Source organism: Girardinichthys multiradiatus, chromosome 11 (assembly GCF_021462225.1).
Source record: "Girardinichthys multiradiatus isolate DD_20200921_A chromosome 11, DD_fGirMul_XY1, whole genome shotgun sequence".
Lineage (NCBI taxonomy): Eukaryota > Metazoa > Chordata > Actinopteri > Cyprinodontiformes > Goodeidae > Girardinichthys > Girardinichthys multiradiatus.
Genome location: NC_061804.1, coordinates 18,051,353 through 18,073,584, shown reverse-complemented (window position 1 = coordinate 18,073,584; position 22,232 = coordinate 18,051,353). Strand labels below are relative to the sequence as shown.

Genomic DNA, 22,232 nt, shown 5'->3' with positions numbered 1-22,232 from the left:
AGAGGCACATAAAGGTAGTAACTAGGTCGGCCTTCTATCACCTAAAGAACATCTCCAGGATTAAAGGACTAATGTCTCAGCAGGACCTTGAAAAACTAATTCATGCGTTCATCTTTAGTAGAATTGATTACTGCAACGGTGTCTTCACAGGTCTGCCTAAAAAGTCGTTCAGACAGCTGCAGTTGATCCGGAATGCTGCTGCCTGCGTCCTCACCAGAACTAAGAAAGTGGAGCACATCACCTCGGTTCTAAAGTCCCTACACTGGCTCCCTGTAGCTCAGAGAATAGACTTTAAAATACTTCTGTTAGTCTATAAATCAATTAATGGCTTAGCACCAAAATACATTACAGACTTGTTGTCAGTGTATCAACCACCCAGACCTCTAAGGTCATCTGGCTCAAATCTACTCTGCACACCCAGAACCAGAACCAAACATGGAGAAGCAGCTTTTAGTTCTTATGCTCCACTAATCTGGAATAAACTCCCAGAAAACTGTAAAAGGGCCGAAACCCTAAGTTGTTTTAAATCAAGATTAAAAACTTATTTGTTTAGAGTGGCCTTTGACTGTGCCATCTAAACATTATTAGTTACGTTTTCAGTCCAATTTTCCTTTCATTTTCTTATCCATCATTCTATTCTCTTTATTTTATTTTTTTTAATTACCTCTGTTGTTTGATTTTCTGTATCATTGTAATGTTTTTCCTTATGTACAGTGCCTTGAGTGCCTTGTTGCTGAAAAGCGCTGTATAAATAAACTTGACTTGACTTTAATCCAGTCATACAATACTATATATTAATTATATTGATTTCCCACATATTTTACTATTTGCTAATATTGTTCAGTGTAATGAGAAAAAAGTGCACCTCTTCTAGCACAGAAAACTAATCTACTGCACAAAAGTGTTTTTGGTTAGAAAAATAAACTGTTTTTACAGGCTTTTAACAAAATCTGTTAAACAGTTACTGCTGTTGAGGTATTTTCAAGAACAATAAAGTCACAAAAATCCAAGATAAAGAATACCCAGTGATAAATAATGTCCTCTTTTAATGCAGTTATTAATTTCATTAAATCAATTCTAAAGTTTTACAATTATTTTTTATCTGTCAGAGCAGTACAGTCACAGTAGTGGTCAAATTATAAGGTAAAATATAGCCAGTGATGCATGATGTCCGTTATAATGCTTAGATGACGGCCTTAATGTGTAGAATTCAGTCTTTTGAACAAGTATATTAGCCCTTAAGTTATTAATTAAACTTTACATTTTTCCTGCCTTACTATAGAAAGATAATCCTGATGTTTTTGGAAATGTTGGCAGTGTTGGACATGTGAGTCTGAAGAACCTTTTAGTGGACTTCTAGTTGCCTGGTTGGTGGTGCTGTATAGAGTGAAACACCAGAGTCTGGACCACGGCTTATGAATAGCTAGTGGCCACAATGTGTGAAAGGATCTAAGATTTCATTTAAGTTTTACAAAAAAAATCTTTATTCACTTTGAATAGCTTAGATCACGCTCTACTGAATATTTTATTCTTGTAAAATAAAAATAAGCAAACTCATTCACTAAGGTTTCATTATTCACAATTTGCAAGTACAAAAATCTCTTCATAGATTGAGGATGTTATTTTTATCTAAAAAGCTGGATTGCTAAACGTTTCAACAATTGTTGCTATTTTTTGGTGGGTTAAATTTGAAAAAGACCTGCTCCCTAATTCTAAATGAAGAGCAAATAAAACACTTTTAAGAGTCTTAAATTTAAATTATAAGAAAAATCTCACATAATTTCTGTCAGGTATCACTGCTCGATTTAAAAATTTAATCTTTGACTACCTAGAAATTCATAAACAGTCTTAAGGCGTTTGCTCTTCGCATTGTTTAACCATGTCCTGTTTATGGGATGACAAAGGTGGAGTCTCTGTTCTTTCTTTAAGATTACTCTCCACTTCAGAGCTCCTCTTTACATCCACATCGGTTTACCCTTTCCCCACCTTTTCATCCAAATCCTTTGTCATCCTCTTTGCTCTTATCTGTGTGTGCTGCTTCCTCCTCAGCCTCCCACCCTGATCTCTGCTCATCTGGCCCTGAAGAAGCAGCATCTGCACAGCAGACTTGTTCTCTCAGTGGAGAGGAATTCAGAGAAGTTGCAGGAGAGAGAGAGGGAGAAATGTTGGGTGAGTCGTATGGAGAGAGAGACTGAGGCACTGTGGGGGATAAAGATGGGGACTGATAAGGTGAGATGGATGGAGAAGCACTGGGAGAGTCACGAGGAGTGAGGGAAGGACAAGTTTTGGGGAAAAGAGGTGGTGCTCTTGGAGAAATGGATGGCGACTGGTAAGGAGAGGGTGAGGGAGAGTGGGCACTGACCACAGGACAAGGCTGCATGTAATCATCTAGAAGATGCTCCATTATGGCTGGTAGCTCAGCTGAAGCCACTTCCTGTTTGATGTCAGCTTTAGTGTGGCCAGTTTCACACATCTCTGACCAGAAATAAAGATCTGATGGAGGCTGCTCTCCTAGCTCAGTGGAAGGTTGGTCAGCCTGAGCAACACGAAGCGGACCTCCTCCTCCTCCTCCTTTTAGACCTTTACTTCTCCCTTTGATTTTAGGCATGAGGGGCGGAGGAGGCGGCGGGGCGAGCGGAGGCGAGAGAGAGGTCGATGTCTCTGTGGAAACTCGAACCTTTAGGCTGCGTTTGAACATGCGCCTTCTGGAGAAAGCATTCTGCGACTGCAAGAAAAGAGGGTTAATGAAGCAGAGGGCGCCCTGGCCGGAACCGCAGTCCAGTTCTCTCGGGGTGCGTGTTGTGATGGGACAGAACTCCTGGAACAGAGTTGGATTTGAATCAGATTTAGTGCCGTTTGAGTGGGATACGGCTGCATTGAGCTGGTTCTCTGAATCTGGTAGGAGACCAGAATCTGGCTGAGCTGCAGAGTTAGTCTGTAGAATAGCAGGTGTGGCTGATGTTGCACCATCTGGCTTCTTCTCTTTTCTGGGCTTAGGAGCCTCTCGTGGTCCACGGACATTCAGATGGGAACGCCAGAATTCTAGAAAGGATTTTTGATGTTATTATAGTAAACTTTTTAGTCAACATCATTTAATAAGTTGATCAAATATATATTTTTTTCAACTGTGAAAGATCATTCCTACATTCAGAGTACGGCAGTTCTCAAACGTGTACACACAACAACGAGGCCAGGATAAACCACGTGAAAACATTTTCTACATTTACTATGGCATTTATCTTGAACAATTGAACAGAAAAACAAATCTGTTAGGAGCAAACAATATAAAAGGTGCAATAACCCAGTTTGCATAAGTGTGCAAACCCTCAACTAATACTCCATCAAAATCTTTACATTTTTACATTGTCCTAATCTATCAGATATTGAGGACTTGTCCACAGTCCTTCTAAGGTGAACCTACAGATTTTCTGTCAGATTCAGGTCTCTGGTCCCAAGAGAATACATGTGATTGTTGTCAAATGTAGAAGAGAACTGTTCAGACCAAAGATTACTGCAACTCCTTAAGTGTTGCTGTTCTCTTTGCTTGCTTACTTTCTGTATCCTTCTCCTAACTGATACATGTGTACAATGCCATCCATTTGGCCCCTTTGTTGTTCAGTTTTAGCTAAAGGATGCAAAGTTGTAAAGGTCAGGGAAATCCAACTAGAGCAGCTGAACTTTATTTCATGTTAATTTCGACACAGCATAATTGATGGCAGGCATGAACTCTAGAAGACTGAATGAACAAAAATGAATCAGCTTTAGCCAAGCATGTTGTTTGTTTAATCCTAGTATTAGGTTTTGAAATAATCTACCATGGTCTGGTTTTTTTTACAGCACATAAACCCAGATCCATCTAAATAAAAGTAACCCTATGGCAGCATTCTGCCACTACCGTGTTTCACTGTGTGTGTATATTGTATATTTTGAGTGTTGTTAGTGTTGTTTCTACCTTTTTGGAATTAAGGCCAGAAGGTTCTCCCAGATGTTCTGGAAGATTTTTGCCTGAACTAAAAAAGTTTTCTTTGTAAGAAAAGGATTATGTCTTACAACCCCGCTCCTTTTTCCAGAATCTTGGAGAATATGGAAGATTTTTGTCACATGTACAGTAAAGTGTTAATTTTTGATTTAAAGTAATATTTGAAGAGTTTGGAGTGGCCCAACCAGTCCCAGCTTGAATTTGTTAGAAAATCTGAGGTGGGAGCTAAAGATTAGGGTGATGGCAATGACGTCTTCTAACCTCTAAAACCTGGAACTCATCACCAAAGATAGATGGTAAATGGCCTGCATTGTATAGCGCTTTATCAATGTTCACAGAGACCCCAAAGCGTTTTACACTACAATGTTTTTGTTCAAATTGGTATTCCTTTTACCTTATTAACATGTTTTAGAGATGCCTGCCTCAGTTCCTGTCAGAAATGAACTTCTTGGTTGAATTAAAAGTCGTTTTAAATCTAAATCTGCCAGGGGTATGAATATTTCTGAGCTTACCTGTAGAACGCAGCCAGTACTTAACTTCTGATTAATTCTGGAGAGCTGTCAAGCTTTTTGTAATATCCTTAATGTCGCATATGTAATGCTAGGGATTTTTGGTATCCTCCTGGCTGACACCTTTTTACATATATTTTTTTTTATCCTTTGTAACTTTAGCTGGTTTTAGCTAAAGGATGTAAGCAGCCAGCTATCAGTTATATAGTACCAGAATGGTTTAGCTTTATTTCAAGTTCATCAGATATGCTATATTTGGCAGCAGCTGTTAAATTAACAAGACTGAAAGATAAAATTCAATAAAAACTTACTTTAACCAAGTATTTGTTTTTCACCATTTACAGCTACATAACTACGTTTTAACACATTTTATTTTTTTTATATTATTTTTAACGAACCGATGTCTGTCATTATATATTAAGTTTTGAACTTTTTTTTATTACTGTCTCATTGTTTCCATCGCAAGAATTAAAAATGTAACAAGGGTGTGTACACTTTCAAGATCCACTGTCTGTGAAAGAGTCTTGTAAATACATCCCTCCTTCAAAGCCTTAGATAATTAGAGGTTAGGTTGCAAAATCTGCTGTGAGGAAACAGGTAATTCCCTCACCAATTCCCATGTGGGAGATGGACTCGAGCTCTTTGTGTGATGCTGCCTTTGCAATGGCTTCAGGAAGCTCCAGCGGGAACGGTAACACGTCTCTGAAAGACATAAGCGAAATGCGATCACACAAGTAGCTCTGGCAACTCAATATTTAATGATTCAGGATGAAAAAGGTTAAAAATATAGATGGAAGAAATTAATAGAAACAAAAATGGAAAGGAACATTGTGGTTCCTTTGTTTTACCTGCTGACACAATAGAAGGAAATTAGTCTTGGGAGATCTGGAAAGCTGATGGCCGAATTCTCCAGGGACAGAGCTGATTGAAACAGGTATAAAAATGAGTTCAAACTTCTTCCGATATTGATTTCTAAGCAGATTGTATATATAAAATCATGTGGGATCTAAAACATACTACCTGGCTACAAAATTTACTGTAGAAAATTGAAAGAAGAGTCTTGCAAATGTAAAATTACTGCGGTGACATGTTCAAGCAACAAGTTATTTTCAGTAGCTGAAGCAGGAAGTGGCTTATTCATTTAGATAATCAATAACCAGTTAGTTGAAAGAGCAAATATGTGACACTGTTTCAGAACATCCAAGATATTGGTTTGCATAAAGCTCACCTAAATAAGCAGGTTTTGGGAATGGTTAAACGCCTCATTAGAATCTGGAAGAATCTGGAATCTCGTTAGAATCTGGATGGACAGCTGTGAGCCATTATTATGGGGAGAGAACAGAATCGAACATGATCCTAATTAAGAATCCCTAATACCCTATCTTGAGCTCAAACTCAGTCAGACTGGATAAAGATTACTTGTGAACATCAAGTATTTTCAAGTATTCAGGTGGAATAAAGTCTGAACTATGACTGGGCCATTCTAACGCATAACTATGCTTTGTTCTAAACCATTTTGTTGTAGCCCTGGCAGCATGTTTAGGATTGTTGTCCTGTAAAAATTTGAACCTCTGCCCCAGTCTTTTGCAGCCTCTAACAGGTACTTTTCCAGGATTGCCCTGAATTTAGCTCTACCCATCTGATCCATTAACTCTGTCCAGATTCGTATCCCTGTTGAAGAAAAGCATCTCCAGAGCATCTTGCTGACACAACCAAGTTTCATTGGGGCAATGGCATGCTAAGGGAAAAAAATACTTTAGACAGGAGTGTCTCCCATCTTAACAAAAAATGCAGCTCCAGACAAGAATTGCATAAGCTTGTCAAAATCATGCAATACAAAATGTGTGCTTAAATCAAAGCTAAATGTAGTTCAGCAGAATATTTCGGCATACATGGGCTAAAATAAGCTTTAAAGAGGCAAAACATTCATTAATACTGGCCATAATGGCTGTAGATTAAAACAAAATATCCAAAAACAGACTAATCTGTCTTTCTCAGACAGTCTCACCGAGAATGTCCTTTGTTGCATAAAGTATATAATAATCTGTGAAATAAGCTTTAACTGAGATAAGTGAGACAAATGAAAAATGAGGTGTTAGAGGTAGATTAATGTTCTTACTAGACTGTTCCTCCCTGATGCTAAACTCCTGCACAAAGGATGGCACACTGTCATCTGCCAGTCGAACACAAAGCACGTTCCTTTGGGATGTGTGGGACTTCCTCACCAGGAATGTCTGTAGGACAGCAAATGTGGTTACTGAATGTAGGGGAACTGACAGGAATTACATGTGGATATATATATAGTACAGTGAAAACGTATTTCCCCCATTACAGATTTCTTCTATTGTTTGTCACACTTAATTTTTTCAGGTGATATTAATTTTAATTTCTCAAAAAAAAAACATAAATTTCAAATAACAAATTAGCTTTTTTAAAAGTTCATTTCAGTTTCACTGCACAGACCTGTACAATAAAACAATCACCTAAATAGGACCAGTCTAACAACATAAAGAAGGTTAAATGATTCATAAAGCAATCAATCTAGCCTGAAAATCAAAAACAGACAACAAACAAAGTCAATAACATCTACTAGCATGGAAAAGGTTAGAAAGTTCAAATCAAGGTCAGTGATCATTATTCAACAACAAGAAACAGACTGTCTAAAACCGGCATCCATGGAAGAGTTTCAAGATTAAAACCAACCAAAAATATCTTGAAGATCTCAAGCACTATTGGGAAAATGGTCGGCAGACTGACAAGACAAAAGTGAAAATTTTGGAAGGTCTCCTTCCTGTTGCATTTGGCATAAAACAGACAGAGCCTTTCAGAAAAGGGATCATAAAGACAGCCAAACATGGTGGTGGTAGTGTATTGGTCTGGGCCTGCTTTGCTGCTTCACGACCTAGACAGTTTGCCCTAATTAATGGCCTTGGAATTCTTCTCTCAGTCAGAAAATCCTGAAGAATAATATCCGGCCATCAATTTGTTACCTTGTACCATTCAAACACACCTCTAAATGGTTCAAATAAAAACTTGAGTGGTGTAGTTAAGGTTTGCACCAAAATCTGATTGAAATGGTTTAAACAAGCCATTTATGCACAAAAAAACATTCCACTGTGGCAGAATTCAAACAATTCTGCAAAGAAGAGTGGGCCAGAATTCTTCCACAGTAATTAAAAAGACTCATTGAATGTAATGATCTGAAACATATGTGACAAAAAGCAGCAAAAACTGGTGTAATCTGTAAGTTGCCAGATACTTATTTATGACAGTGTGTGTGAAAAGAAAACGTGCTGCATAGATATGTGTCAGACCCCAGGAGGTTCTCTTTGCAGAATGTGCAGTGCATTTGCTGGGTTGATAGACAGCTGCAGCCAGACAGGAACTGTAAGCAGGAGACGGTCCAGCACGCTGATGCTTCTCAGGGAGCCTCTTCCTCTTTGAGGCCTAAGAAGCTTGCGCTTTGATGGCTGGGTGGGCTCTGGAAAGTCATACAGAGGCTCCTCCTGCTGTGCCATCTGAAGACACAAACAAACACACACCAGTAACTACACTGGTATTAGCTGTACCGACCTTTAATGGTCACGCAGTCCCATTATATTAGCAGTGTTGACTGCTGCACCTAGAGACACACACCTGCGAAGAAAATCTGCCTAGATTTGGACTGCAAGTCCAGACTTGGTTAACTGCATCGGCTCAGAGACAGGGTTTAATAAAATGGCAATTCAAGTCAAAGCTTTTAATTAAGCAGACAGGAAAAGAAGACTGATATCACAGCACAGCATTAGATGGTAAAACGGTCAAACGTCATTGTTTCTATTCTGTAATAATCATAGAAATGATCAAAACAGCATGTATGCCAACATGTTTCTGGCTGCGCAGCATGCATTCCTATAAATTCCACTTTGCCTCCTCATACTACTCTCTCCGTCATTTCTACAAGCTCCAATCTACAAACGTTGACATCACCAGTTTTAGTGTTTTGTGTCCAGTTACCTTTCCGCTCAGTTCCTAATTTGTTTTTATCTCTTCGGATTCCAATTTATGGAGGCGTGCTCCATGTTCTTCCTTCTCCAAGTTTACAATCAAGAAGAGTTCACTTCTCTTTTCCTCCGGCTTGTCATGACGTGCGTCTACAGATCCACAAATGTGTGCGTGGCTCCTCCTTCCTGCTCACCTGATCTCACCTGAAAATAAATCTCCTCATACGGTCATGTCAAAAGAAAGAAAAGAAAAGACAAAACTGTATAAGCCAGCGCACTAATTTTGGGAAAGCTGTGGGTCAGACAGCAGTTATTATTGAAAGTGTGTGACATTTTATGTCTGTGTTGATCTGGCGAAACAGCGCCCCCTGTAGGTAACTTGATCTGAACAAGCAGGTGAGCTAGGAAAAAAAGCAACCTTTTACAGGAAGCACATCTATGGAGAGCCGTTTCATTCAAAATTAAATAAATACTGCTATTGATAAATTATTAATAAATATTCCATGAAATAAATAAATATCCCCATGAAATAAAACAAAATAATTATGTTAAAAGAAAGTTTCATCTTCATTTCAAGATTTATTTAATTTATTTAAAGATTTATTTAATTTATTTAAAGATTTATTTATTTATTTCATAATGCACTTTTGTTTTGTAAAGCTACTTTATGTATTTCAGTGACTTTTACTTTTTAACCTCGTTTTTCATTTTAAGGTTTTTTTATTTCATGTTCTTATATTCAAATGAGGGGGCGGAGTTTTATCCGCTAGGTGGCGCTGGGACAGCAGGACCGAGCTCCATTCGTGGCAGTGGCTGGCAGAAGCATGGCGGAGGGAGCCAGGGGATTCTGCGAGGATGCCAGAAGGTGCCAGACCGGCCCGTAGAAGCCTGTCACGGCGGTTGCCGCTGTTTTTGTGGAAGCTGGGTATGCAATAAGTCTTCGTCATCCTTTCAGCACGTCATACACACACATAGTGCTATTTATTTCCCATCTCAAGTAAATGCAGCCACCTTATGTTATGGGTCTAACACTGTTTATTAAAATCTTTATGTAAATTAAATAAATCTTGAAATGAATTAGATAAAATAAGATGAAAATTTATTTTAACATTATTATTTTGTTTTATTTCATGGGAATATTTATTTATTTCATGGAATATTTCTTAATAATTTATCAATAGCAGTATTTATTTATTTATTTAATTTTGAATGAGACGGCTCTCCATACATTTCAAGGTTTTACAATGAAAAATATTGATAACATATATATATATATTTTAATTATACTTTATACATTTTTATATTGTTTATTTTATTTATTTATCTTTTTTTCGTTCTTCTTAGGGATGGCAAATGTTTCTTTTCAACAAAGCAAAAAATAAATCAATAAAATATTGCTACAATTGCTACTGCACTACTACTACTACTACTACTACTACTAATAATAATAATATTAGTAATAAATAGCCTACTCCTGGTTTTTAACATGCTTAAAGACATAGTGATTTCTTGTACTGCTTGCACTGTATAAATAAAGGGTTCCCCACTAATCATTGGCTAATAATACAAATTAGCAGTAAACCTCTTTTTTTCTGTGTGACATGTTGCAAGGGGGTAACCACTATGTGAGGTTACTCCCTTGTTATTTCTGACCAAGTACTAGGCTGTCACAATTTACTTATAAAAATGAAAGAACTGTTTGGAATATCTGTCTAAACAGACAGTATACAGAGGACATCTTGTATACCATTATCTTAACTTCTTTTTACCTTCTGTTAAAAATACCGATTTGAAACATAGTTTGCTGTAGACATGCTATGTTGACATGCTCTTATTAAACCTAGATGTTGCCATTGTTTTTGAAACAAATCCAGATTATTGGATGATGCACATTAAATGATCCAACTTTAATGATTATTGCTAAAGGAAGGTGAATAGAGCCATGTGGAGAACGTACAATATGTTGGTGAGGTTCATTGATTCTTTTGGTTTGTTTCTGTAAAATATGTTCATATTATTCACATTTTATGTTTATATTCTGCGAATCACGGTGTAAATAATTTATTTATATACAGAAATTATAGCTTTTTGTAGTTTTTATTTCTGTTCTGTTCTAAATTTCTAATTCACAAATTAAAACGGTCGCGCATTAAATAACAGACAAATTATTAGCAACAAAACTGAGCTAAACCTAATTTTGATGGCAGGGGACTTCTTTTAGCGCAACACCGCAGCCACCGGATGTTACGTCTGAACCTCATCGGCTTAGGACCGCGTTGGGTAAGCTATTTGTGCAACATGTAGGCTCAGACGTTTATTTGCGTTTAATTTAAGTAAACAACTCTATACATGTGTTAAATATGCTTCCTTGTAGTTGTTCTAAGTAGGATGGCTTCAGACGTAACAAACCTTTGCAAATTAATTCATAAAACAGCATTGTTAGCTTTAGCTAGCACGGCTAACGCTGCATCGTTAACGCTAGCTTTAAACAAAATGGCCAGGAGTTTTCGATAACCGTTAATCATGTTCTATGCCGCACAAACATTGTTTTGTTTCCATTCCTGTACCATTTGATTCGGGCTGTCAAGTTTATCTGTCTTATGGTATGCTTCGTACACTATTACACCCATTTTCCACTGCTAAAGTTAACGGTTATATTAGCTTAGCTTACAAACCTGTCCGTATGCTACACGTCTTTGTAAAAAAGAGTCTGGCCTTTTTTGTACCGTTGCCCTTGTTACGACGTTAAAAGTAAACAGTATGTTATAACTGTGCCACTACATGATGGTTCCGGAAAGTCGCGCTAGGTTAACAAATGAATTGCTAACGTTCGGCCGGGGTATCCGTCAACCTAACGGCTTGTCCCAATAAATCCTGTTTGTTCTTTTTCAGATGTCTTGTTGATATCGAGATGAGCGTTGAGAACGTGAAGCTGTTTGTGGGGAACCTTCCTTTGGATGCAACTCAAGATGAACTAAATAAGCTTTTCTCTCCTTATGGGGAAATCGATACATGTTCTTTGCTCAGACAGTATGCGTTCGTGACCCTGAAGGGGGAGGGCGCAGCAGACAGGTATGCTATGAAGTATGGCCAGGTTCTCTGATCTTAAATTTCATTTAATTTTTTCATATGAAAGTTCAGTTTTGTTGTTTTATGCTGTGACTACCCTAAAGACCCAATGATGTAGGGAAGCAACAAACCCAGTCGGTCAGCCCCCCTATGTACTACTGGCTCGTTCATCGTGGAAATGTTTATATTTGGCTTAATTTGGCTGAAACAGGGATTTCCATATTTGGCTAAAACCAGCCAATAACTGTGGGATTATGTTGAAGTTGGGTAACCTCAGTGTTTCTCTTGCTATTACCCAAGGGCGGCCCCCACCAAAGAAATCAGGACATTTAGTAAATTATTAATCATCTGTACGGGCATTTATTTACCGCAGCGAGAAAGGAACTATATTTTTTCCAATTTATGGCAGAGGAACACGCCTATTTAAGTCATGATGTAAGGCTGTGCTGTGCAGAGGCACAAACGAGGACCAGGGAGGGGGAGAACCTGGAAAAACATCCGTGTTTGTTCCCCTTGTAGTTTTATTAGAGTGGCGGGACAGACCCCCCTTCTGCCGACAGTCGTTAATTTTTTTCAATTTATTTTTGAAACAACACTGGAAAGCACATAGTGGAGAGGAAAAGAAAAATCAGCCATTGTCTCTTATGCCCTTGAATAGCAGCTTGTATGGGCCTAAACTCTAATTAAATTCAAGGGCTGAAAACGCCAATATAAGTTGACTAACCTATCTTAAGGTAATAAGTTCGGTTAAGTTATGATGTAAATTATTATAGTATTCTACGTAATTCAAAGGGGAGTTAAATTTAGTGTCTTAAAGTATTTAGGAATTATGTTTACTTTTATTATGTTTATTTTTTTCCCGCGCTAAATAGTTACTTTATAGCTCAAATGACCCAGCTGCACATACAGACCTGCACACATATATGATACGCAGATCGGCTCGGCAGCTTAGTGATATGTCTTGCCCAAGGAGACATTGAAATGTTGCAGGGAGGATGCTGAAACTGAACCCACAACTTTCCGATTGGAACATGACTGCTCCACTGAGCCACAGATGCCAAAAATCTATATAAATGCAAATTGCAGACTATATTTGCAAGAGCTGTACCAGCTATAATAATGAATGTGCACTTGCAATTTCACCTGCAGTTGTACACATTTCTTGGGCCTAAATGACTGTTGAAATATGGGAAGTGAAATATTCCCTTGAGCTTTAGTGCAAAGTTAACTCATGTTTTTTTGTTGAAACGGAGAATGCTGCTGCATCAGCACCTTCCCTTATCTTGTGCTTATAACTAGTTTGCACATGGAAACTCTCTTTCAGAGAACCACCTGGGACAGATTTCACCAGAACATAACATTCATTATTAACAACAATACACAACATTAATTTCAATGTTTTGTACAGCACAAGCTCTTTGCAGAGTTTGTTCAAAGACATTTTCAACCCGTTGAATTGTCCTGTGATTTCCGTTCAAAGACAATAAGTTCTGTGTTTGGGTTTCACTCCCTCAGGGCCATAAGGCATCTAGATGGCAAAGAGTACAGAGGAAGACCCCTTGTGGTTGAGGAGTCTCGTGCACGCCCACCCAACTCCATTAAAGTGTTTGTAGGGAACATCAGTGCAACATGTTCAGCAGATGACCTACATGGGCTTTTCTCAACCTTTGGAAGAGTTTTAGACTGTGACAAAGTCAAAGGTAACACATTTTTAAGTTAAAGTCAAATTATGTATTCAAGCACACTGGTTAAAGGTTTTCTAGCACTTGATCCAGAATTGATAACGATACTCTAAAGAAACATGGAAATGATTGAACATTTGTGTCTTTTAAGCTGATGGCCACATAATTTCTTTTGCAGCAAGATTGTGCTCAAATGTTGGGTATGCATTTGTGCATATGGAGAGGAAGGAGGAGGCCCTGGCAGCTATTGAGGCACTCAATGGGACCATGTTCAAGGGGCGTCAGCTGGCTGTAGAGCTGTCCAAAGCTCAACCTTTGATCAATCAGATTGCAGGGGCTGGAGATTCAGCTACATCTGCAGGTGTTGTAACTGATGATGAAGAATCCAGTTTTCTGTTCGTTTTTATTAAAAAAAGAAAACTGGATTCCCACATCTGATCTTTGCTCTTTGCTTCCAGGTGGCAGAGAGGGTCTTCTTCCACGTCCTCCTCCGTCACTCGAACATCACCAGAGTCAAGCAGCTGTGCTAGCTGCAGCTGCTGCTGCAGCCGCTGGCCTGCCCATACAGGTAAATTAATGATTTATCAGTGTGATTACTATATCCTCTATATGATCAGTTTTAGTAACATACACTCTAATGGCTAAAATCTCTTAACAACTCTTTAGATTATGCCAGTTTTATAATCTGTCATTTTAGTCTCTGAAAACATTAACTCTACACCTTCCATTTCATATTGGTGTTTTAATGCTTTTTAGTCCTGTCCGATTGGAGTTTCCTGTCATTTCAAAAATATTCATTTTTCTTCTTTCAGGTTCAACAAAGTGTCCATAACTCATTTTACAACACAACAAGCTTTGACCCCACCTACGCTGCTCTCAAAGGCCTTACAAGTTCTAAGGGTGCAGATGGGGTCATATATGGCGCTCTTGCCAGCCAAGTGTATGGAGCTGTTGCTGACCAGGTCTACCAAGAACTGGCCAATCACAATCCTGCTACTGAAGAGGCAGAGCAGCCCGCTGTGCCAGATCCAACAACACTTTTTGAAGCAGCAAGAGCCAAGTTCTTTCAAGAAGGACAGAAGGTTTGTGAACTTTTGCATTGAAACATATTTTGTTAATATAAGTGCAGGAACAAAGACTCTCCTAATGAATATTTACTCCAAAAAATTTAATTAAAGGTTCTGGCAGAGCAGCAGGCAGGAAGAAAAGCTGCGGCAGCAGCAGCGGCGGCAGCAGCAGCAGCATCAGATAACGAACGAGACCGCAGTCCAATAAGAGGAAACCGGGCCCCTCTTCTTCCTGACCCTGTTCCGGGTTCCTTTGCCCAGATACGCCCCAAACGACGCACCCTGCTGCCTACACCACCTGGAGTCTCTGAAGACGCAGCACCTGTCACCACAACGTCTGAAGGGGCAGATCCGGTTGCTAGGTAACACATTCCTGTAGGATGGAGCCTAAAGAAAAATCAAAATTTTTATCCTATTAAAAGTCATTGTGCGATAATTCTAATGACCAAAACTTTAACAATAATCACTTAGTATTTATCAAGAACTCAACTTCATACACGAGTGCAACAGAAATGAAAACAGGAAGCAGTGTAAAAAAACAAAACAAAAAGTGAGCTTAACGAGGCTAAACTTAAAGAGAAAAAAACAAATGAGTAAAGAAAAATAAGATTGTTTATAAGACATAAGCATTTATGAAATGAAAAACAATACAATTAAATATCTACTTTTAAATCAACCAGCTAGTATAAATGAATGCCATCTGGGGATTTTTACAGTGAGGAACCTCATAGTTACAAATCTTCGGAATGTTTTGGGAGACCAAAACACTGAAATGGGGTCCCAGAGTGGAAATATTTTAAACGCCGGTTGCGTGTTTCCGTGAATTCATGCGAAACGCATCTTTTCTGAAACGTCGTAGCTCCCACCCGCCTGCACCTCTTTGCTGCCATGTTGCTGCTTACCTCGCTTGAGTTGTCTGCACATGCATTTCGTTTCATTACTTTGTCATCGTACCCTGTTTACAATGAAATTAGAGAAACCCACACTTTTGTGCAAAAAAAAAGATAAATAGCATAAATAAAGCACCATAAATATGATATTAAAACAATATAGCAATCAATAAAAAACTAGCTACTAAGTCTGACACACACATCCCTCATGTATTACCTGTAGTGTTATTCAGCAGTCTGATCGCCCAGGGGTAGAAGGTTTTTCTGAGCCTGTTCGTACGTTGCTTCAGAACCCTGGATCTTCTATACCTCCTGCTGCAGGGCAGTGGAGTAAAGTGGCTGTGGCCAGGGTGGGATGGGATGGATCGGTAAGAATCTTCTCCACTCTGTTTAGCCCTCGAGACTCTGCAACGTCCTCCAAAGAGGCAGCCGATGATGTCCTGTGCTGAATTAATACTCTGCAGGGCTTTCCTGTTCTTAACTGTGCAGCTGGCGTACCATGTTAATATGCCATATGCCAGCACACTCCACAGTGGTACAGTAGAAAGTGCGCAAAGGTTTGTCTCCAGGTGACACTTCCTGAACATTCTCAGGAAGTGCAGCCTCTGCTGGGCTTTACGGACCACTGCTGTTGTATTGATGTTCCAAGTGAGGTCATCAGCCACACGGACACCCAGAAACTTGATTGAGGAGACTCTCTCCCATAGACATCAATACGTAGACGCCCTATTGAACGCTGAACGGCGTTCCGATGTCGCTGCCATATTTGTGTAGTCAAGTCGGAGAGCCAAAATGCCTCTGATGTGTGCAGCATGGAATGGTTTGAACCATTTAGGTGTCCAAACCAAATCATAAAGAGATGCGCTTTCTTGTAAGAGTTCCCAAAATAAAATCTGACTTTATTCTTGTAATTAAAAAAAAGAAAATTCTCTTAGCCTGGCCCTGCTTCTCTGTCGTACCTACGAACACAAGTGTGTGAATAAATAAGGTGAGCCATTAACGTAAATCTCTGTTAAAATGTTTTTTAATGAAATAAAGTCCCTTTTATTTGTATTAGTTCACATCACAGTCTTGCCTCCAGCAATATGGTGGACAAACGGTTACGTCTCACCAGTGGGCCAACCCAGTCAAAGAGGCGTCTACGTATTAATGTCTATGCTCTCTTCACTCAGACTTTGTTTATTTGCAGTGGGGGTCTGCTCTCTTTCTCATGCCTGGTGTCTTTGTTCACAGAATGTGGTGTGTTTCTGTGGCAGTGTCACAGCACCACCAATAGGCCCCGCATGCACACTACAGCGTTCTCAGGGGTGCTGCAAGCACTCGTTTGAACCCGCATTTGTTCAAAATCATTTTTGACACAATACCGTTTTGTCTTTTTGTGGACTAAGTCCAAGAGGCCGTAACAAATATCACTTGATTTTCAAATCTGGCATTGTGTGCCATGTTTTAACAATCAGTCAGGAACAGAACATTGCTTTTCTGAAATACAGGGTTGTTCATTACATTCCATTTTCTTTACTCAATAATAAATGAAGGGGGTTCTTGTTCTCCCCAGCCAGCAGCACTGCTTTGTGGTTTCCCGCTGCATCATGGACCACCATCCTGACCAATTCCTGACTAAAACAGACCAAAGTGCTCCACTGCTGACCATTCAGGGTCATTTTCAGTTTCATTCAGCGCATTATTTTGATGGGCTATTTGGAAACATGAATTGGAAGTGTCCACACCGTGCTTTACTGCGTTTCTACAGAACTAGGTAACACAGAGATCTGGCATTTTTCTGTAGAAAAACAATCAATTTTTTTAGTAAATACTCAAGAAAAAAAACTCAAACTCTCCACACCTGACCTGTTTCGAGCAAAGTTCGCTCCCTTACGTCACTGCCAGTATAAGCAAGGATATAGCTGGGCGTTATGGACAAAGAGAAATTGTGACACTATGGAGTAAAAGTACACATATAGAGTACTACTATATCATTTGCTTCACTGTTTAGAACAAATATGTTTCAGTACACATAAAATAATGCAAATCAAGTTTAAACTACAGGTTATAAATATAATAATAATGGTGGCCCTGTGTACTGCCTGATAGACCACATGTATTATCCATCTTATTGAATTTTAAAGCTTACCTTTATCATTGCATTGATACCAGATACAATAATTGAAATTGTGTTGGAGCCAAAAAATACAGGAGATGACGTTTAGGATGGATGAAACTGGGAATGAATAATTTTAAGTCAGTTAGGCCAAACCAAAGAAGTTCAATGGTTCTCAAATTCATAATTTGTTTTTCCATATTTTGTGAGAAATTAGATTTTTAAGTTTTATAATTGTTTTTTTTTTTTTTCTGTTTCACTAACATATTAGGTCATACTCAGAATACTACCAGCAAATGCATCAGTACCAACAGTATCAACAGTACCAGCAACAGTATCAGTACCTCCAATACGCCTACACCAATCCTCCGCCGCCGCCTCCTCCACCAGCCGGTGCACAGACACAAGCCCCCACTACAACCCCTGCACCGCCAGGGACATACACGGCACCGCCAACATACGGCACACCGGATGCCTATGCAGCCCCAGGAACGTACGCGACTTCAGGAGGTTACGACGCATCATCTGGCACCTATGACACTTCATCTGGGAATTACAATGCTTCTTCAGGAAGCTACGACGCCTCAGCAGGATATGACACATCTGGAGGCTACGGGGCATCAGGAGCATATGATTCATCTGGAGCTTACCCAGCAGCGGGAAACTACTCCACATCCACACCGTATGAGCAGACACCCGCACACGGGCAACCCACGCCCCAGCGTCACGATTACCCTTACCACACGCCAGAACCCCCTTATCGATAGTCCCCACCCCCCACACACTCCCTACACACTGCCCATGTGTGTGCTCAATTATATGTATTTACATGAGGGACAGTTCAAAAAGGAAATTTAAACAGGTAGCCAGGTTGTATTTGAATGTGCTTTGAATCTAAAGCATCGTTTCTCTTTCTTGGCTAAATGTTTTTCCCATTATCGTCGAGTTAGCAAGGTCTTTAGACACGTGGAGATAATTTGGCAACTTAAAACGAGATTTTGTTCGGCATTCAAAGTTTCTTTTTAGATGTTGTAATGGCAGAGCTGGTTCCTTGTTGGATGTTGATTGTTAAATATTGCCTGGGGCAAGGCTAGAACTGGAGGCCGAGGCCATTTTTAGTTAGTTGCTGAATCAAGGACCCTTTTATACCCTACATACTTTCTTCTCCACAGCTTTGCTTATATGTTACTCAGTAGTTTTTTTAGGTGGATCCAGTATGTTGCAATGTGGAGGAATGTCCTCTATTACTTTGTCCAACAACTTATGAAATTGTCAGGGTAAGCTTAAAAATGTGAAAAATTCAATCTCTTGTCAATTCTATAATGGTCAACAACAAGAATCAATAAAACATAAAACCAATCTGCAACTGTACAAAAACCTCTTTCTAATCCATGCTAGAGATTTATCGTCAGGGTTTTCTTTCAGAATACAGTTTGATCTTCGTGTAACTGATGGGTGTCCTTCAACAAGACGAGTTCTGAGTAACAGATCTTAGATGAACTGAACTGCAGAGATCCGTTTTTCTAGTAATCTGTTTGTTTGGTGATTGCTAAAATTAATACTTGTAATTAGAGGCGCACCAATCAATCAGCTTGTTCGGTGATCAGCAGGTCAGTTATTGAAAAATCTTATTTTATTAAATATGCATAAAAACTAAGTATTCCCCCAATTTTCAGTGCAAAAACACATCAAAGATACTTTTCAGTTCAATAAATATAAGATGGAAATGTGCTTCAGCATTTTTCCTTCCTCCATTTTCTGTAGGATTCATAACTTCTACCTCTACCAAATCCCCAGAGCACAGGTTTTCTCCTATGCGTTGTACTCCTTAGAATAAAATAATCTCAATCAGAAAGTCAAAACGTATAATTTAAGGTAAAATTGGCCTCAGACAGGAAAAACCTGAGCGATGTTTTCCTAATTGCACTTCAGAAAAAACACAAGAAATTGGTAATAGATTTGAGCAGTAAATCAAACTGGCTTGTTTTTTACCGAAGAAAACCGAGGTGACACAATTTACCATGTAGCTTTATCAGTTTTCTTTTTTGGCTGATGACAATTATCTCCTGAGTTATGCACAACTCGGGCATTTAGTTTTTGCCGTCATCCGCTGTTGGTTCAATGTTGCACAGAAGGACTTGTTTGGATTGAAGTGATGGCTTAGAAGTTGGGTTCAGTCAGTTGACCTAGTATCAAAAATGGTTTTGTAAAAATGAAAAATTTAGTGAAATGTTAAATACTTTGGTTAATTTGAATGTGTTTTCCAAAGTTCTGACTCATTTCTTGCTAATACGTCCCAATCCTGAGGTTAGGTAGCGGAAAAGCCTAGAGGGCGATCGAATCGCATCACAGCTTAACAGAACTGGGAGGCTGTTCATTTCGCTTCTTCGTTAATTTGTAACTTCATAGATTTGGTCATTTGAGTGTTTTGGTAATGAAATGGTGCCGTCTGCCGTAGGATGTTTCATTCCAACCCTCAGTTTGTGCCCACCAACGGGGACGTTGGTACCCACAATTTAAAAGTACATTTTTTTTATTCCGCTAATATTCTACTGTAAGGAAATGTGCATATATCTCTAATAAATATTACCAAAAGGAATTTACTTATTTGCAACGTTATTTTAGTTTGATCAGGGATCATCTGTCAAATTAAGTAACGGTCAACTAGTCCAAATGGGTTCAGAACGAAAATAAATTGAAATAGGTTGCAGCACACAGTTTTAATATGCAGTTAAATTCAGTCAAACATTTTTTTTTGTGCATATTTTCACTTTCACGTTTGAGTACAAATTGGAAGTAGGAAGGGCCAAAGTGACAACACGTGGGTACAGGAGGGGGGAACAAACGGGCCTTATGGGTAATTCCCGTTGGCTGTTTATTCTTCAGGATACTGTGTTTGTACAGCAGGGGTCCGCTGTTTTAGCCACTAAAGCATCAAATCAGAACCTTTGGAGAGTTCACTTTTGTGTTGAATGTTTCATGAGAACATTCTTTAATGAAAGCAGGTTTAATGCATTCACATCGATGCATAATTTTAGACAGCCGATGAGCTTTTTTTCTTGTGTACATATTCGAAAGTAGCTGTTTTTCCTTTTTGTTACCATCTGTTGCTAGGACCCTTCCTTTTATAGAAAGCATCAGAGATATCAGGGAAATGTACACTTTGGTACTCATGAATCTGAAAAAGCATTTCCAGCCAACATTCGCTGAAGATGGGTGACTGTTAGGAATCAGAGAAACTGATTGTAAACGTTTAACGGTGGTTTTGTCGACCCTAATTCTTCAAAACGAGGCTGTCTGAAGGTTTGGCGGTTTAACATTGAGGTTGCAAAAATTGATGACTGCAGCGGTTCATCTTGCGAGAGAACTGTAGGATCGTTTCTTCCGTTATGTTGTGGCTTTGTTCGGTTGTTGACCAGGTGGAAATGTGCTGATGTAAAAGTTGTTTTTGGATTTCTCCAGCGGCAGTGAGAAGGGCAAATGACTGCTTTTCTCGTGGCTGTTTTCACAAGAGCACATCTTTTTTGTTTTAATGCAAAACAAGGATTAGGCTTTTTTTGATTCCTTTCCTAGTTAGATAACAGCTTAACTCATCAAAATGGATTTTACTTGGTTAATAGCTTTTTACAACATAAAAGCAGACTAAACCTACTTATAACCCTCCTGTTACAGTAGTGTCTTACAGTAGCCATCTTGTTTTTCATCGGGCACCGGAACTGACAGCGTTAGGTTCAGATGACACATAGCAACTCAACATTTCCACATTATTCCACCTTCTCCATGTGAACTGTTAGTTGCATGCCTTGTTGTTGCTGCTGCTCCAGCCACCTTCTTCCTCTTGCTGATTATTACAGCTAGAGTGGGAGGGAGCCAAACTGAGCCCTTGCCCTGGACGTACGCCACACGCAGCTGTAGAGTGGGATGGGGAAAACAGCAGCGTTAGGCCTGAAACTGCTGTGGACGATGGGGTGTCTCCCCACTAAGGTAAACACTCAGACCACACACTCCTGCCCCGCCCCGAAACACGCGAACACACTCACAGGCACATTTTGTTTTGTTTTTTTACTAAACAGGAACAGCTATATCCATGCTTTCTATTTCCTTTTCCTGTCTTTGGGATTTTAATTTGTCAGGAATTCAGATATTTGAAAAAATTTCTCCTGTCTTTTTTTTTTATTTTTTAATGGGAGAGAATCATTTTTTCCTTCCTTGGTTTTCCGGCTTATTTTTCTTCAAGCATACTGAGCTCATACATTCCTGTTTCTGATTTTTTTTTAAAAGTCACCTAACTATCCTTTGCGGACATTTATACCACCTTTATATTTAATCTGATTGTTTTCAGCAGACATTTTGTTTTTACTGCTACCTGACATTTAAAGAGTACCAGGCAATCACAGCCAGAACCAGAATCGGGACATTTCAGTGGAATGGGATGTTTTAGTTTTTATACATGTGACCCGGCGGCCACTTTGGGGTTAAGTGCCTTGATGAAGAGCCCTCCATTTCAGAGCTGAATAACCTGGCTGAGGATCAGTTGCTGGTTCGACGCAAGACTCCCTGTCTCCCAAAAACAATTTTTTTTGATGCCACTTTCAACTTGTAAGAATGACAATGAACACAAATTCTACCATGTTGTTTTAAACTACTTTTTGTCCTTTTGTTCTTTGAAATGTTTCATTATCAATAAATGAGTTTCAACCAACCTGTATTTTTTATTCTGTGTAAATATTTGAAAAAGTCACACTTTACCAGGAATAACTCAGAGATCAACATCAGATGATGTTTTTATTCCATTTTCTTCCAAAAAAAAACATCAATCTATGCCTTTTTAAAAATAAAAATAAAAACAATTTGAAAACAATCCAAACCTGATGGTAATCTGATCACTTTAATATTTTCTAAAAAATTAAATAGCTGGAAGAAATTTAAAGTACAAGAACCTACTCCCTGCAAGG

General features: G+C 39.0%; 2 protein-coding genes across 2 annotated transcripts; one reads left to right on the top strand and one right to left on the bottom strand.

The window, feature by feature from the left end:
• Positions 1 to 1,026: 1,026 nt before the first annotated feature.
• Positions 1,027 to 11,324, bottom strand: LOC124876810 (ras and Rab interactor 3-like). Its single transcript, XM_047379823.1, has 7 exons — positions 11,147 to 11,324; positions 8,485 to 8,687; positions 7,803 to 8,006; positions 6,608 to 6,722; positions 5,337 to 5,409; positions 5,099 to 5,190; positions 1,027 to 3,042 (listed from the first exon to the last, which is right to left on the bottom strand). The coding sequence occupies exons 3-7, from the start codon at positions 8,004 to 8,006 to the stop codon at positions 1,991 to 1,993; spliced, it is 1,536 nt and encodes a 511-aa protein (XP_047235779.1). The 5' UTR covers positions 8,485 to 8,687; positions 11,147 to 11,324; the 3' UTR covers positions 1,027 to 1,990.
• LOC124876794 (RNA-binding protein 4-like) lies at positions 10,674 to 21,979 on the top strand. The gene is made up of 8 exons (XM_047379803.1): positions 10,674 to 10,751; positions 11,364 to 11,543; positions 13,056 to 13,240; positions 13,401 to 13,583; positions 13,681 to 13,790; positions 14,035 to 14,304; positions 14,401 to 14,651; positions 17,549 to 21,979. Exons 2-8 carry the CDS (start codon positions 11,383 to 11,385, stop codon positions 18,042 to 18,044), a joined length of 1,656 nt encoding a protein of 551 aa, XP_047235759.1. The 5' UTR covers positions 10,674 to 10,751; positions 11,364 to 11,382; the 3' UTR covers positions 18,045 to 21,979.
• Positions 21,980 to 22,232: the final 253 nt, after the last annotated feature.